The sequence below is a fragment of the Kogia breviceps genome, chromosome 1 (assembly GCF_026419965.1).
Source record: "Kogia breviceps isolate mKogBre1 chromosome 1, mKogBre1 haplotype 1, whole genome shotgun sequence".
Classification (NCBI taxonomy): Eukaryota; Metazoa; Chordata; class Mammalia; order Artiodactyla; family Physeteridae; genus Kogia; species Kogia breviceps.
In genome coordinates, this window is record NC_081310.1 from 3864481 (window position 1) to 3880527 (window position 16047).

Genomic DNA, 16047 nt, shown 5'->3' on the forward strand with positions numbered 1-16047 from the left:
GCTCTTTTTCATTTATTTCTGCTCTGATAGTTATGATTTCTTTCCTTCTACTAAATTTGGGTTTTGTTAATTTTTCTCTATAAGTTAGGTGTAAGGTTAGGTTATTTATTTGAGATTTTCTTCTTCTTAGCTTGTATCACTAAAAACTTCCCTCTTAGAACAGCTTTTCCTGCATCCCATAGGTTTTGGGTGGTTGTGATTTTGTTTTCATTTGTCTCAAGGGTTTTTTAAATAATTGATTTAATTGAAGTATAGTTGATTTACAATATTGTGTTACTTTTGCTGTACAGCAAAATGATTCAGTTATACATCTATCATCTATCTATCATCTGTCATGTATCTATTCATTCTTTTTCATTTTCTTTTCCATCATGTTTTATCACAGGATATTGAATAGAGTTCCCTGTGCTATACACTAGGAGCTTGTTTTCTATCCATTCTATGTATAATAGTTTGCATCTGCTAAACCCAAACTCAACAAGTTTTCTTGTTTCTGGTGTCCACCCCTGGTGGGTGAGACTGTTCTAGAAGCTGTTCTAGAGCCTGGAGCCTACAGGCTGTTGGATGGGGCCAGATCTTGTTGCTCTTGGCTCAGGCAAAATGTCTGCCTCTTGTAAGAGTTTCAAGTAGATGAATACTCCCTTCTGTGTCTGTTACCAGCTTTTATGACCCCAGAGAGAGCCACAGCCGCTCCCCGCCTCCCTAGGAGACCCTCCAAGACCAGCAGGTATGTCTGGCACAGGCTCCTATGAAGTCACTGCTTTTGCCCTTGGTCCCAGTGCATGCGAGTTCTTGTGTGAGCCCTTTAAGAGTGGATCTCTGTTTCCCCTGCCTTGTGGAGCTCCTGAGGGCATGCCCTACTCGCCTTCAAAGCCAAATGCTCTGAGGACTCCTCCTCCTGATGCCAGACCCCTAGGCTGTGGGGCTTAGAGCTCTCACTCCTGTGGGAGATCTTCTGCAACATATTCTCCAGTTTGTGGGTTGCCCCTCATGTTATGGGATTTGATTGTATCTGACACAGCGCTCCTCTTGCTGTGTCATTGTGGTTCCTTCTTTGTCTTTGGTTATAGAATATCATTTTTGGTAGGTTCCAGTCTTTTTAATCAATGGTTGTTAAGCAGTTAGGTGTGATTTTGGTGTGCTTGTACGAGGAGGTGAGCGCAAGGTCCTTCTACTCTGCCATTTACCCAGATTTTTTTTTTTTAATGATCAAATTCCCACTGCCAACAACAATCAAAAGAGTGCATTTTCTGCATCTTCTCCAGCACCCGATGTCATCACTTTTCATGTGTACTGATTTCTTTTGCTATTGACTATTAATTGAACTTATCCTACTGTGAACTGTTTTATATCTTTTGCTTTTTTTCTATTTTCTTGCATTTTTACTTACCAATTTTACTAATCAATCTGAGGATATTTACCTATATGTGATTCCCAGTTTATCATTTGTATTTTGATTTTGTTTGTTGTATATGTTAACATATGATATCCACTGCCAATTATTTATGTGGTCAAAAATACAGCTAGGGCTTCCCTGGTGGCGCAGTGGTTGGGAATCCGCCTGCCGATGCAGGAGACACGGGTTCGTGCCCTGGTCCGGGAGGATCCCACATGCCGCGGAGCGGCTAAGCCCGTGAGCCATGGCCGCTAGGCCTGTGCGTCCGGAGCCTGTGCCCCGCAACGGGAGGGGCCACAACAGTGAGAGGCCCGCATACCACAAAAAAAAAAAAAAAAAAAAATACAGCTAATATTTCTTTTTAGTTTCCTATCTAGATTACACAGGTCACCTACTCCCATGGTTAATGCATTCTCCTAAATTTCTCCTAATTTATCTTTCTTCCTTTCTTTCCCCCTTCCTTCCTTCCTTCGTTTTAATTTAGATCATTAATTTATCTGGTATTTACTTTTCTGTACAGTGAGTTAGAAATGTTTGTTTTCATCTAGTGCCTTTAAGAAAACATACATTACCATAAATGTCATTCTCTTTCATATATTAAGGTCCCACAACACTTTATGATTGACCTTTATATTTAATTCCACCACTGTTCATCGATTCCTCTGCCAATACTATACTGCTTTAATTTAAGTAGCTTTATGGTAGGTTTTAATATGTAATAAGTCAAGTTCAGTCTATTTTTATTTTTTAAAAAGTTTTAGGCTCTTTTTATATATTTTTCCCATACGAACTTTGATATCATTTTAACTGGTTGCAAGAAATTATGAGATTTGGATCAACAATGCATTACTAACAAACATTGTATTGTACTTGATATTTAACTTTTGCATCCCAAACACAGCCTCTTTCTCTATTCAGGATTTCGTGTTCTTAAACAAGATTTCATATATTCTTTCATATAGGTCTTATATGTTTTTCAATTATTTCTAGGTACCTTATAATTCTTAGCTATCATAAACTCTTTTCCTGTTTATATTACCAAGTTCTTGTTGCAAATATAGGGAAAATATACACCTGCAAACCCACCAGGCATCCCTCCACGCCGCCTCACCTCCCTCCATCTTTCGCTTCTTGGACAGCCAAGCTATTTCCCATCTGAAGCTTCCCAGGCATTCTTCCTCTGCCTTCCAGGATCTTCCCCTTGTCTGTTCTTGGACTGACTCCTTCTCATGCTTTAGGTCTGGACTTAAATGTCACCTCCACACTGTCTCTTTTCCTCCATAGGAAATTTCCTCATCACAACTTGCATTTACATATTTCCATAGATGGACTTGATTTTAAATCTATGGAAACAGAGACATTTGCTCACGACTGTATTATGGATCTGGTATATGGGGATGCTCAGTGAACATTGGTGGGGTTAGTGGATCAATTCTTTGATCTCGCTGTTTTCTTATCACCTCTGCACTCCCGATCTAATATTTTCAGTTTCTTCACTTGCTACTTCTCTTAACCTCTTAACCATCATTTAATCTTTAAAATTGAGCTACTACTACTCCTGGTTACCATGTACTTTTTCTCCACATGCCATCTTTTCTATTTTTACCCCAACTTGTTTTCCACTCTTCTCCTACCGAGTCGGCCACTTTGAACATCACCATGACTTCCTCATCAAGTCCAGGGTCCCAATCACAATCCTTATTATCCTGATTTCTTTGTAACTTTTGGCAGCTGATAACTTCATGTTTTTCTTCTGGTTTAGGTTCTGTTTTTGATTCTTTTACATCCTTACTTGACCTTCCTTCCCTGACTGCTGGTTTTGCACAATCCCCTGGAGTACTCAGCTCCACTTCCAGCACTATAAGCACTATATTATTAATTCAAGAAGAATAAACTGCGTGACTACCATGAGGCGGGCACCGTGTTAAGCGTATAACACCACACTGAACAACACAGGAAGCATCTGTCCTCCTGGAGCTTAGGGTCTAGCAGATTACAAGTTAACCAAGAGTCACACAAGTAATCATTTGGGTGCAGTGAGGGAAAGTATAGGATGAGTGGCTCCTGGAAAAGTTCATTTGATGTCAGCCATGGAAGAGTAGGAGGATTCTTTCTGGCCAAAGAGGAAGAGCTATTTAAGCTGTACTGGCCCTAAGGTGAGAAAGAACTTGGGGCTCTTGGAAAACCAGTCCTGTGGGCATAGAATGGAGAGAATTAGGCAAAAGTAGATGAAGACTGGGGTCAGAAAAGATGCATATGGTGTAACAACAGCTCCATTTAGCAAGCACTCGCTTGGTTACCAGGTATTGCACTTAGCCCTTTTGCAATTTAATTCTCTTGTAGTGTTACGAATTTACATCCCTACTTTATACTTGAGAAAGTGAGGATTAGAGAAATAACGTATGAACAGGATTATGCTTCTGGGAGTGAAAAAATTATTTTCTATGCATTGTAATATTCGCAATGAAAATAACTTATTTAAAACACCCTGGTTATGGGCTTCCCTGGTGGCGCAGTGGTTGAGAGTCCGCCTGCCGATGCAGGGGACATGGGTTCGTGCCCCGGTCCGGGAAGATCCCACATGCTGCGGAGTGGCTGGGCCCGTGAGCCATGGCCACTGAGCCTGCGCGTCCGGAGCCTGTGCTCCACAACGGGAGAGGCCACAACAGTGAGAGGCCCGTGTACCGCAAAAAAAAAAAAAAAACCCTGGTTACAAATATTAACTTTCAAGTTCTCTTTTACTCTATTTTTCTCTCTTAAGGATTAAAATTAGAGACCCAAGTGAACAATGAAATGGGTGTGTAAGAAGACCAGAAAGAAACTCCCTCAGAGAAACCCCTCAATTAAAATAAACTTCACAAACATCCCCATATTTCTCTGAGAAACAATCTGAGTCTGTTTTAATTCATCATTAATTGCACCCAGAATTCACGTTATTAAAAATAGATAATGTAACAACTCCATGGATGTTTTCTGGTAAGGTTTTGTGGCAGCAATCTTTGTCAGTATGTTATCATTTTGATTTTAAAGTTAGCTACTACAGCAGTTTGGTGGTAAAGAAAGATAGCTGCACCAACTAATAAGCCATGTAAACACAGATGCCTGGTACTGACTTTTCTAATTAACATACTTTTGAAATAAAATTTCAAATAGGCCAACAGTATCTTGAACCTAAAATTTCCTATTACTTACAATCACACATGCACACACACAGTGAGGCTGCAGGTTCCTTACTATCCGTCCTAGGTTATAAAATGAGCTATACTTCACCACAAGCTACTGGGAATGTGATCCTGATGTGTAAGGTATACCCCTTGCTCTACTACCAGCCTGGCAGATTTTACCCCATTAGGATCTTCTGGCCTCCAAGTCTCCAGGCATGGTAGTGATTGTCACTTCCTATGTGAAAAGAACATTCCAACTATCTGTAATATTATTAGAAGTATACTACAGTGACAGGAATAGAATCTGTTGCCTGAGTTTTAGACACCTTTTATAATTTTTTTTTTTTTTTTTTTTTTTTTTTGTGGTACGTGGGCCTCTCACTGTTGTGGCCTCTCCCGTTGCGGAGCACAGGCTCCGGACGCGCAGGCTCAGCGGCCACGGCTCACGGGCCCAGCTGCTCCGCAGTATGTGGGATCTTCCCAGACCAGGGCACGAACCCGCGTCCCCTGCATCGGCAGGCGGATTCTCAACCACTGCGCCACCAGAGAAGCCCGACACCTTTTATAATTTTAAGAAACTTTTCTTACTCAAAGACAGCAAATGATGTACCAGAGAGAACAGGGACAGGTGAAGATGTGCCTTCATTTAATGCATATTTAAAAGCCTACTTCTTAGGGTCTGTCAGCCCTCCACTATCACCACCCCCAACTGTTTTAATTCTTAGGCTTCTCCAAAATGAGTTATGGAAATGAATAAGAACTGTTTCTGTAGATTAAAAGTGTTAAGTGAAATAAACAATGGTAGACTTTAGAGGGAAAAAATCACAAATACATAAAAATTTTTACTGTACTTATTTTTCAATTTTATATTTTTATTTATATTAGGATATTATACAATTTTCAAAGCTAACAACAGAGTCTTTTTAGTATGTGTATTGGTAGCATAACAAAATAAAAGTACTTCACAAAAGAAGTCCATATTACAGTACTATTGAAATAGGAGGCATATGATAATTACGCATTCGTGGGTTATAAACATAATACATTCATTTTAAAGAGAAAAACATTTAATATGAATAACATTTTGGTTAAAATAAATATGCAAATGTTAACAGCAACACCTGAAGTGTATATTGATACAAGAATGGTGTTTTGTAATAGACACTATATAGACTGGTAAGCGGTCATGAAGTGGCTGTCCTGTCTTACTAAATTCACAATCATTGCACATTGCTGAGCACTTTAGTTATACAGCGACACGCTTCATCTACCATTCCTAAACCTCAGCATACGAAACAAAGTCACCCCATGTTGTGTCCTGGGGAACAGGTACCAAAGTCTAAACTAAGGGTTAGAATCAGATGTACCTTTCATTTTACTGTTCCTCATATCAACTCAAATGTTTTACTTAATCAATACAAAATTTACGTATAAATAGAAATACAAAGAGAACATTTTATAGGTGATTATAAAAATTAATCATCTTCATAATTCTTTGAAATGATCCCGTTCAAAATTAAAATTTGTTATGTGCAGTGGTTTCTGCAAGAAAAATATGAACACTTAGATAAAGATACAATATCCCAAACAAAAAATTTCCATATGTAGAAAACAATAATGGATTTCCCTGATCAATAAATTCTTCCCAACTATTTCCTTCCAGCAGATAGATTCACTTAAAAGAAAAGTTTAAATCTTTGCTTAGAAGTCCTGTGAGGGGTTAAGCTGATGACTTTTAGATCCATTTATCTTTAAAGATTGCAAGAAAAAGGACTGTATCTGTTCCAATTAGAGAACATTTCATCTCCATGAATCATATTACATTAAAATGAACAAGACACTGACGGTCAACAGAAACAATTCCCCTCGTCACTCTGGAGAGGAGGGTGCGGGTGTCCAGTGCGGTCAAAGTCACCAGAATCTGGGAGAAACGGCCTGCCTGGCCCTCACATACAGAATAACCAGCTCTCCTCTGTCTGTCCCGGGATAAAATTACCCTCCATTCAGAACTGATTACGATACTGTGGCTGACTAAATTTAGAAAAAAAGTTTACACTTTTGCCCTTTGTACATTTTTAAAGTTTACAAATGACTTGCAAGTATTCAAATGATTTTAAGAAAAATACTTCTGTGGATAAAATAAAACCAGCAGTTATATGGGCTAAAGGTAGGTGTTCTCTGAGCATGAGGGTTTCCTGTTGGCAGGATTATTGTCCCAAGGTTACATGGTGGCATGGCGTCCTGAGGCAGTGACTGCTACGCAGCCTTTTGGCTGCACAACTCTGGGAGGAGCCGGTCACCACTAACACGAAGGCATTCAGGGAAAACATCTCCATGACAGCATTTACTAAACTCTGCCCATTTCCTTAAACTAAACGAAGTGTCACCCACTCTGTTATCTTTATGCATGAACACAGTACTTTGCCTAAAAGCTTCTCGATAGAAATGTTTAGCTCATAAAAATTCTGTCTGCGGTAGTGGCCAGTTTTCATTTCTTTAAACATATTCTAAAGTTACAACCTTGTCGGATAAATGGAAATAGTAACAACGTTCACAGCTGCAGTACAAGGCACATCCCTCTTCCTAACAAGACAAGGCACGTGCATACACAGTGGCCCAAATTTTCAAAATTGAACAAAAAAATGTTTTCAATCCAGGAAAAGTGTTGGTATATCAAATATTTTTAAGGTTATTATGTTGTCAGAAAATCTGAAACAGTGGATAAAATGCATGTACAATATAAATAGGAAAGTAACTTGAAGAATAAAAAAAAATTTCGGAAGGGGATCAATCAGAACTTCAATCAAATCTATGAATAAAAACATACGCTTACACGATAGTGTATAATCATGAGTAGAGCATTTAAATTTATAAAGAAATTGAAAATAGTACTGCAGGATTATTCGAAGAATATTTTTCAAATGTACAAACAATAGTAAAAACACACAAAAAAGCCTTGGGCAATGTGCAACTTGGAAAATTACTACCACACCAGCCAAACAAATCCTTAACCACTTTTTAAATGGATTCATTTATACCACTTTAATGCAAAGAGAATTTCAAAGATATTAAAATAAAACAAAATAAAGCAGAAAACTCTTCAGTGTCTGACTCACGTTTTATCCCCAAATCTTTTCACATTTAATAGTTGCATTTTGAATGTGTAAGCTATTTTAAGAGTTTTAAATGCTCTCAAATAGTTCATATGTCTACAATTATCTTTGAGTAAGAATCCTATTTGAAAGCTACAATGCTAAGAACTAAAACGCATACTTCAAACTTCTACAAATAAAATAATCACAGAAGTTCACAACTGTGTTCATCTCACACGTCCACAGATGACTGGAGAGCAGCGCACACAAGGCACATGTTCAGACACCTTCCTCAGGCTGCACGTCTGTCCCAACGGGGCCGAGCCGAGCCGCCGGCATTTGGCACCGAGAGTCTATCTGAACACGACTTATCAGCACAAAACTCAAAATAATTCTAAAAATCTTTAGCCATTAAAAACCATCATGTTCCCTTTGCTCTCCTAATACGGAATCGGATTATTCCAAAGTCACTGGGGTTTGCAAGAAGGTGACTTAAATTGGTACAAAATGAAGCTTAGATGAAAACTGGTTAAGGATTCAAAGCACACTAGCTCTGAAATATTAATCTTAACACTCAAGAACAGGGAGGTATGATTTGCACAGAAATACTTGAACTTGTGTTGCTTACGTCCTCCACGCCGTCCATGCACTCAGCTGCTGGCCATGCAGGCGTGCATCCTCTTGGCCACGTCGTACACATACGTGATGTCTGGTCGCTTTTCTGGGTCTGGGTTGATGCACATGTTCACCAACTGCCGCAACTGCAAAGACAGAAAAGACAACGTGCTTCGGGAACCCACTCTGGTCGGACAGTAACAAGGAACACTTTGAACAGCTATAGACTTACAGGGTAAGTGTTCTGCTAAATGTTTACTTGGCTGGAAATATACGTGACCACTGTCAGTGACTTTACAATTAGTTGAAGGATCTAAGACGCATATTCATTGGTGAGTGTTAATGTCAAGCAAGGAGCATTCTCCATAATCAGAGGCTTTACAATGATCTTACGATCTTTCAAAGAAGTTTAATCAGAAGACAGAAGTCATGAAAGACAGTAAGTTTTAAACTCGAAGTCTCCAAATTAACTGAAGATCTCTACACATTTATTTGATCTAGAGTTGACTACAACAGCCTTGATTGTAAGTTTAAATTTTAATAGCTTACTATATATCTAAATTTATACAAGGAAATTAGGATAAATGGCTATCACATACATTTATCATAAACCAATTTATGTATCTGTATATATATATATACACAAAGTTTTTTATTAGTTTTAAAGTAAAAGTACTCCTCCAAACTAAGAATAATAAATTAAAGGCAAGCTAAGTAACAAATAGTATTCTAAAATTCTCAACTCTATGAAGTAGTATTTATATCCTCATTTTATAGATGAGAGGACTGAGGTTTACTTATTAATTGGGTTGGCCAAAAGGTTCATTTGGGTTTTTGTGTAAGATGGCTCTAGTAGCACTATAGTTGTCTTTAACTTCATTCAAAACGATTTTGTTAGATTGTATGTGACACCTGTCATATCAGCGTGCATTTAAAAAAAGACTTACCAAAGTTGGTAAATTTTTGTGTAGCCATTTTTAGTATTGAAGATGGAAGAAAAAAAGCAACATTTTCAGCATATTATGCTTTATTATTTCAAGGAAGGTAAAAATGCAACTGAAACGCACAAAAAAGTCTGTGCAGTGTATGGAGGTGTTGTGACTGATCGAATGTGTCAAAAGTGGTCTGCGAAGTTTGGTGCTGGAGATTTCTCACTGGATGATGCTCCATGGTCGGGTAGGCCAGTTGACGTTGATAGCGTTCAAATCAAGACACTAATTGAGAACAATCAACGTTATACCATGTGGGAGATAGCCGACATACTCAAAATACCCAAATCAAGCACTGAAAAACATTCGCACCAGCTTGGTTATGTGAATTGCTTTGATGTTTGGGTTCCACGTCGGTTAAGTGAAAAAAACCTTCTTGATAGTATTCCCACATGCAATTCTCTACTTCAACGTAATAAAAACATACCATTTTAAAAACAAATTGTAACGGGCGATGAAAAGTGCATACTATACAACAATGTGGAATAGAAGAGATCATGGGGCAAGTGAAATGAAGCACCACCAACCACACCAAAGGCCAGTCTTTATCCAAAGAAGGCGATGTTGTGTATATGGTGGGATTGGAAGGGAGTCCTCTATTATGAGCTCTTTCTGGAAAACCAAATGATTCATTCCAACAAGTACTGCTCCCAGTTAGGCCAACGGAAAGCAGCACTCAACAAAAAGTGTCTGGAACTAGTCAAGAGAAAACACATAATCTTCCATCAGGATGGCGCAAGACCGCATGTTTCTTTGATGACCAGGCGAAAAGTGTTACAGCTTGGCTGGAAAGTTCTGATTCATCCATCATATTCACCAGACATTGCACCTTCGGAATTCCATTTATTTCTGTCTTTACAAAATTCTCTTAATGGAAAAAATTTCAATTCCCCGGAAGACTGTAAAAGTCACCTGGAACAGTTCTTTACTCAAAAAGATTAAAAGTTCTGGGAAGATGGAATTATGCAGTTGCCTGAAAAATGGCAGAAGGTCGTGGAACAAAAGGGTGAATATGTTGTTCAATAAAGTTGTTGGTGAAAATGAAAAATGTGTCTTTTATTTTTACTTAAAAACTGAAGGCACTTTTTGGAGAACACAATACATCACAGAAAAAAACATTTTGACAAATTAAGAAAATATCCTTCCATCTGATCCCACAGCCAATGAGTGAAGAAAATAGAATTTTATTCTTAAGTCTAATTGTCATGGTTATGAAAACACGTGTCTTTGTAATCTGGTCTTTCCCAGATGACAAGCCAAATCAAGAGGAAGAACCAGATTCTTTAGCATTTAAGTATGTCTTTAGAAATTATTCAGATATTCTGAACACTTGCATTAACTCTTTTTCGCCAGTATAATAGCACTTAAATTATCAAATTACTGTAATTTCTTCACAGTCCTCAACTTCCACCATGAAGACTTTTTTCATCTGGAGGAAAAAGCAGCTGGTGATAAAATCTGTGGGCTGAGTGTGTTAACAGTGCGACAAGGAAGGCCACTACCGGTGAGAAAAGTCAGCTGGAAAGAAGGTGTGTGGAAGGAGGCCTCCAGGAGAGGGGAGAGGAGGGGAGGGGACAGACAGGGCTGTGGAAGCCGGGCTCCCTCAAGGCACCTGCAGCCCCGCGCCCTGAGGTAAGGCACTGTCTCCCGAGGTTTATTTCTTCACACGAAGGAGGCTGGAGTAGATAACCTATAAGGATTCTTCTAGCTTTAGCCCCTAGGTTATATGATTCTACCAAAATGAAGTCTAATGATACAACTTCACATCTAGAAGTTCAACAATGCTGACAGTTAATGGTAGACCCACTGACAGGGTTTGAGGATTTCAATTTCTATTCTTTGCAATGGTGCGGAGGATAGTATTCAACATTCTAAGGGGTATGGCCGTACACAAGGCATCTTACTATGGTGATCTAAGAGAGATTTAAATCAGAAAGAGGTTGGCATTTTACTCATTAAAATAAAAACAAATACATCCAGTTATACACAATATAGAAAACAGTAGGGAAACTATTTATAACGATACTTATATTTAAAAAGACAATGTTTTCTAACACGTCGCCCAGTTGTCAGAAATTCTGTTTAGAGATGAAAATGATAAAAGGAGCAGAAGGGATAACTGTGGTACCAAAATTAATCCTATTTAACCAAGATACAAGCAGATGCAATAGCCATTTTTTGACTGAATGAAACCGCTGCACCCTTCAGGCTAGTCAAGAAACCTCACTTTTCCTGCACAGTAATTCAGAATAGGGTGAACTTTCCAACCTACTGTAGCAAATGCTTGGCCCTCGCATGCTCCCGCCATGAGGATTACAGACAGACCAGTGCAGGTGCAGCTGAAGGATACAGGATCTCTGGCTCCCTGGAGGGGAAGACGAGTGCCAGAAGTAATCGAAAGGGGAAGGGACCCAGCGCGAGGGAAACGGAGAGGTGGCTGAGCAGCATGAGCACAAGGACAGGCTTCACAGGGACAACAGGTGAGGCAGAAACCCCACAGCAGACGGAGCCAGAACAATCCACCACTTGCTTTCTCCTCCCCATTTATGTGGTTCAATCTCCTTCAGATACACGCGGTTTAGTTTCTCATAAAGATTTTCCCAGGGGGTGGAGACGAGATGGCAGAGTAGAAGGATGTACGCTCACCTTGTCTTACGAAAACACCAAAATCACAACTAACTGCTGAACAACCATTGAGAAAAAAATTCTGGAACCTACCAAAAAGATATCCTACATCCAAACACAAGGAAGAAGCTACAATGAGACAGAAGGAGGGGGTGCAATCGCAATAAAATCAAATCCCATACCCGCTATTTCCCATACTGGAAATAATTATATCACAGAGGTTCTTCCCAGAGGAGTGAAAGTTCTGAGCCCCACGTCAGGCTCCCCAGCCTGGGTGTCTGGCAACGGGAGGAGGAACCCCCAAAGCATCTGGCTTTGAAGGCCAGTGAGGTTTGATTGCAGGAATTCCACAGGACTGGGGAAACAAACTCCACACCTGGAAGGCACACGTAAGGTCTCGTGCGCACCAGAACCCGGGGAAAAAGCAGTGAACTCATATGAGTCTGGGCCAGATCTACCTGCTGGTATTGGAGGGTCTCCTGCGAAGGTGGGGAGTGGCTTTGGCTCACTGTGGGGAAAAAGACACTGACAGCGGCAGTTCTGGCAAGTACTCATTGGCATGAGCACTCCCGAAGGCCACCATTTTCTCACTAAGACCTGGCTCCACCCAACAGCCTATAGGCTCCAGTGCTGGGATGCTTCAGGCCAAATGACCAACAGAGCGGGACCAGTGCCACCCATCAGCAGCAAGTCTTCCGGAGGCCACAGCTGCCTGCTGAATACACCCCTCCACATGGCCCTGCCCACCAGAGGGAAAAGACCAGGCTCCACCCACCAGCAGGCAGGAACCAGTCTCTCCCACAGGAAGCCTGCACAATCCTCTTAGATAGCCTCATCCACTAGGGGGCAGACGGCAGAAACAGGAACTACAACCCTGCAGCCTGCAGAATGGAAACTGCAATCACAGAAAGTAAGACAAAATGAGAAGGCAGTAGACTATGTCCCAGAAAAAGGAACAAGATAGACCCCTGGAAGACAAACTCAGGGGAGACAGGAAATCAACCCAAAAAAGAATTCAGAGTAATGAGAGTAAAGATGATCCAAGATCTTGGAGGCACAGATTGAGAAGATACAAGAAATGTTTAACAAAGACCTAGAAGAACTAAAAAACAGAGAGGAACAATACAATAACTGAAATGAAAAATATGCTAGAAGGAAACAATAGCAGAGTAACTGAGGGAGAAGAACAGATAAGTAACCTGGAAAACAGAATGGTGGAAATCACTGCTGCAGAACAGAATAAGGAGAAAAGAATGAAAAGAAATGAAGACACTCTAAGAGATCTCTGGGACAACATTAAATGCACCAACATTCGCATTATAGGGGTCTCAGAAGAAGAGAGAGAGAGGAAGGACCTGAGAAAATATTTGAAGAGCTTATAGCTGAAAACTTCCCTAACATGGTAAAGGAAACAGTCACCCAAGTCCAGGAAGCGCGGAGAGTCCCAGGCAGGATGAACCCAAGGAGGAACATGCCAGGACACGCAGTAATCAAATTGACAAAAATTAAAGACAAAAAGTATTAAAAGTAAGAAGGGAAAAGCAAAAAATAACATACAAGAGAACTCCCATAAGGTTATCAGCTGATTTTTCAACAGAAACTCTGCAGGCCAGAAGGGAGTGGCATGATATATTTAAAGTGATGAAAGGCAAGAACCTACAAAGAAGAATACCCTACCCAGCAAGGCTCTCATTCAGATTTGACAAAGAAGCCAAAAGCTTTTAGACAAGCAAAAGCTAAGAGAATCCAGCACCACCAGACCAGCTTGGCAACAAATGCGAAAGGAACTTCTCTAGGTGGAAAAGAAAAGGTCACAACTAGAAACAAGAATATTATGAATGGAAAAGCTCACCAGTAAAGGCAAACATACGGTAAAGTTAGGAAATCATCCACACAGAAATATGATATCAAACCCAGCAATCATGAGGAAGTACACATGCAGGATATTGGAAATGCATTTGAATTTAAAAGACAAGCAACTTAAAATAATCTGTTTATATAAAGACTGCTATATCAAAACTTCATGGTAACCACAAAACAAAAATCTACAATAGATACACACACAAAAAGAACAAAAAGGAATCCAAACAAAAGTCAGTCATCCAATTACAAAAGAAGAGAGAACAAAAGAGAAAGGGAAGAAAAAAGACGTATAAAAACAAACCCCAAACAATTAACAAAACGGCAATAAGGACATACATGCCAATAATTACCTTAAACATAAACAGATTAAACACTCCAACCATAAGACACAGACTGGCTGAATGGATACCAAAACAAGACCTGTATATATGCTGTCTACAAGAGACCCACGTCAGACCTAGGGACGCATACAGACTGAAAGTGAGGGGATGGAGAAAGGTATTCCATGCAAATGGAAATCAAAAGAAAGCTGGAGTAGCAATTCTCATATCAGACAAAACAGACTTTAAAATAAAGACTGTTATTATAAGAGACAAAGAAGGACACTACATAGTGATCAGGAGATCAATCCAAGAAGAAGATAGAACAATTATAAATATATATGCACCCAACATCAGAGCACCTCAATATATAAGGCAAATACTAACAGCCATAAAAGGAGAAATCGACAGTAACACAATAATAGTGGGGGAATTTAATACTCCACTTTCATCAATGGACACATCTTCCAGACAGAAACTTAATAAGGAAACACAGGACTTAAATGACACATTAGACCAGATGTACTTACTTGATATTTATAGAGCAATCCATCCAAAAGCAGCAGAATACACATTCTGTTCAAGTGCTCATGGAAAATTCTCCAGGATAGATCACATACTGAGCCACAAAACGAGCCTCAGTAAATTTAAGAAAGTTGAAATCATATCACACATCTTTTCAGAACACAATGCTATGAGATTAGAAATCAAATACAAGAAAAAAACTGTAAAGAAACAAACACATGGAGGCTAAACATTATGCTACTAAACAACCACTGAAGAAATCAAAGAGGAAATCCAAAAATACCTAGAGACAAATGAAAATGAAAGCATGACAAATGAAAATGAAAGCATGAGGTAAAAGCAGTTCTAAGAGGGAAGTTTATAGCAATACAAGCTTACCTCGGGAAACAAGAAAAATCTCAAACAACCTAAACTTACACCTAAAGCAACTAGAGAAAGAAGAACAAACAAGACCCAAAGTTAGTAGGACAGAAAGCATAAAGATCAGAGCAGAAATAAATGAAATAAAACAATAGCAAAGATCAATGAAACTAAAAATCTGGTTCTTGAAAAGATAAACAAAATTGATAAATCTTTAGCCAGATTCATCAAGAAAAAAAGGGAGAGGGCTCAAATCAATAAAATTAGAAATGAAAAAGAAGTTACAACGGACACCGCAGAAATAAAAAGGACTCTAAGAGACAACTACAAGCAACTTTATGCCAATAAAATGTACAACCTAGAAGAAATGGACAAACTCTTAGCAAGGTATAATCTCCTAAGATGGAACCAGGAAGAAATTGAAAATATAAACAGACCAATCACAAGTACTGAAATTAAAACTGTGATTTAAAAACTCCCAATAAGCAAAAGTCCAGGACCAGATGGCTCCACAACTGAACAACCGAATTCTATCAAACATTTAGAGAAGAGTTATTACCTATCCTTCTGATACTATTCAAAAAATTTGCAGAGGAAGAAATACTTCTGAACTCTCTGAGGCCATCACCACCCTGATACCAAAGTCAGACAAAGACATCACACAAAAAGAAAATTCCAGGCCAGTATCACTGATGACCACAGATGCAAAAATCCTTAACAAAATACTAGCAAACCAATTCCAACAATACATTAAAAGGATCATACACCATGATCAGTGGAGGTATCCCAGGGATGCAAGGAATTTTCAAGGTCTGCATATCAATCCATGTGAATCCATCATCAACCAACTGAAGAAAAAGAAACCATATGATCCTCTCAATAGAGGCAGGAAAAGCTTTTGGTAAAAATCAACATCCATTTATGATAAAAACTCTCCAGAAAATGGGCATAAAGGGAACACACCTCAACATAATGAAGGTCATATTTGGCAAAACCACAGCTAACATCATACTCAATGGAGAGAAGCTGAGAGCATTTCTCCTAAGATCAGGAACAAGACAAGGACATCCACTCTTGCTCACCACTTTTATTTAACAT

General features: G+C 39.2%; 1 protein-coding gene across 8 annotated transcripts in view; it reads right to left on the bottom strand.

Moving 5' to 3' along the window:
• Window positions 1-5399: 5399 nt before the first annotated feature.
• The window catches only part of NEK7 (NIMA related kinase 7), a 145117-nt gene continuing 134469 nt past the window's right edge, over window positions 5400-16047 (bottom strand). For 5 of the 8 annotated variants that reach the window (XM_059058396.2, XM_059058414.2, XM_067027455.1 and 2 more), the window contains one exon: window positions 8217-8413. In XM_059058396.2, the coding sequence (XP_058914379.1) occupies window positions 8303-8413 (111 nt within the window). In that variant the 3' untranslated portion in view covers window positions 8217-8302. Of the gene's footprint in view, window positions 6103-7403; window positions 8414-16047 lie in introns of those variants that run through there. The other 3 variants (XM_067027449.1, XM_067027447.1, XM_067027454.1) reach the window with 2 other exon arrangements.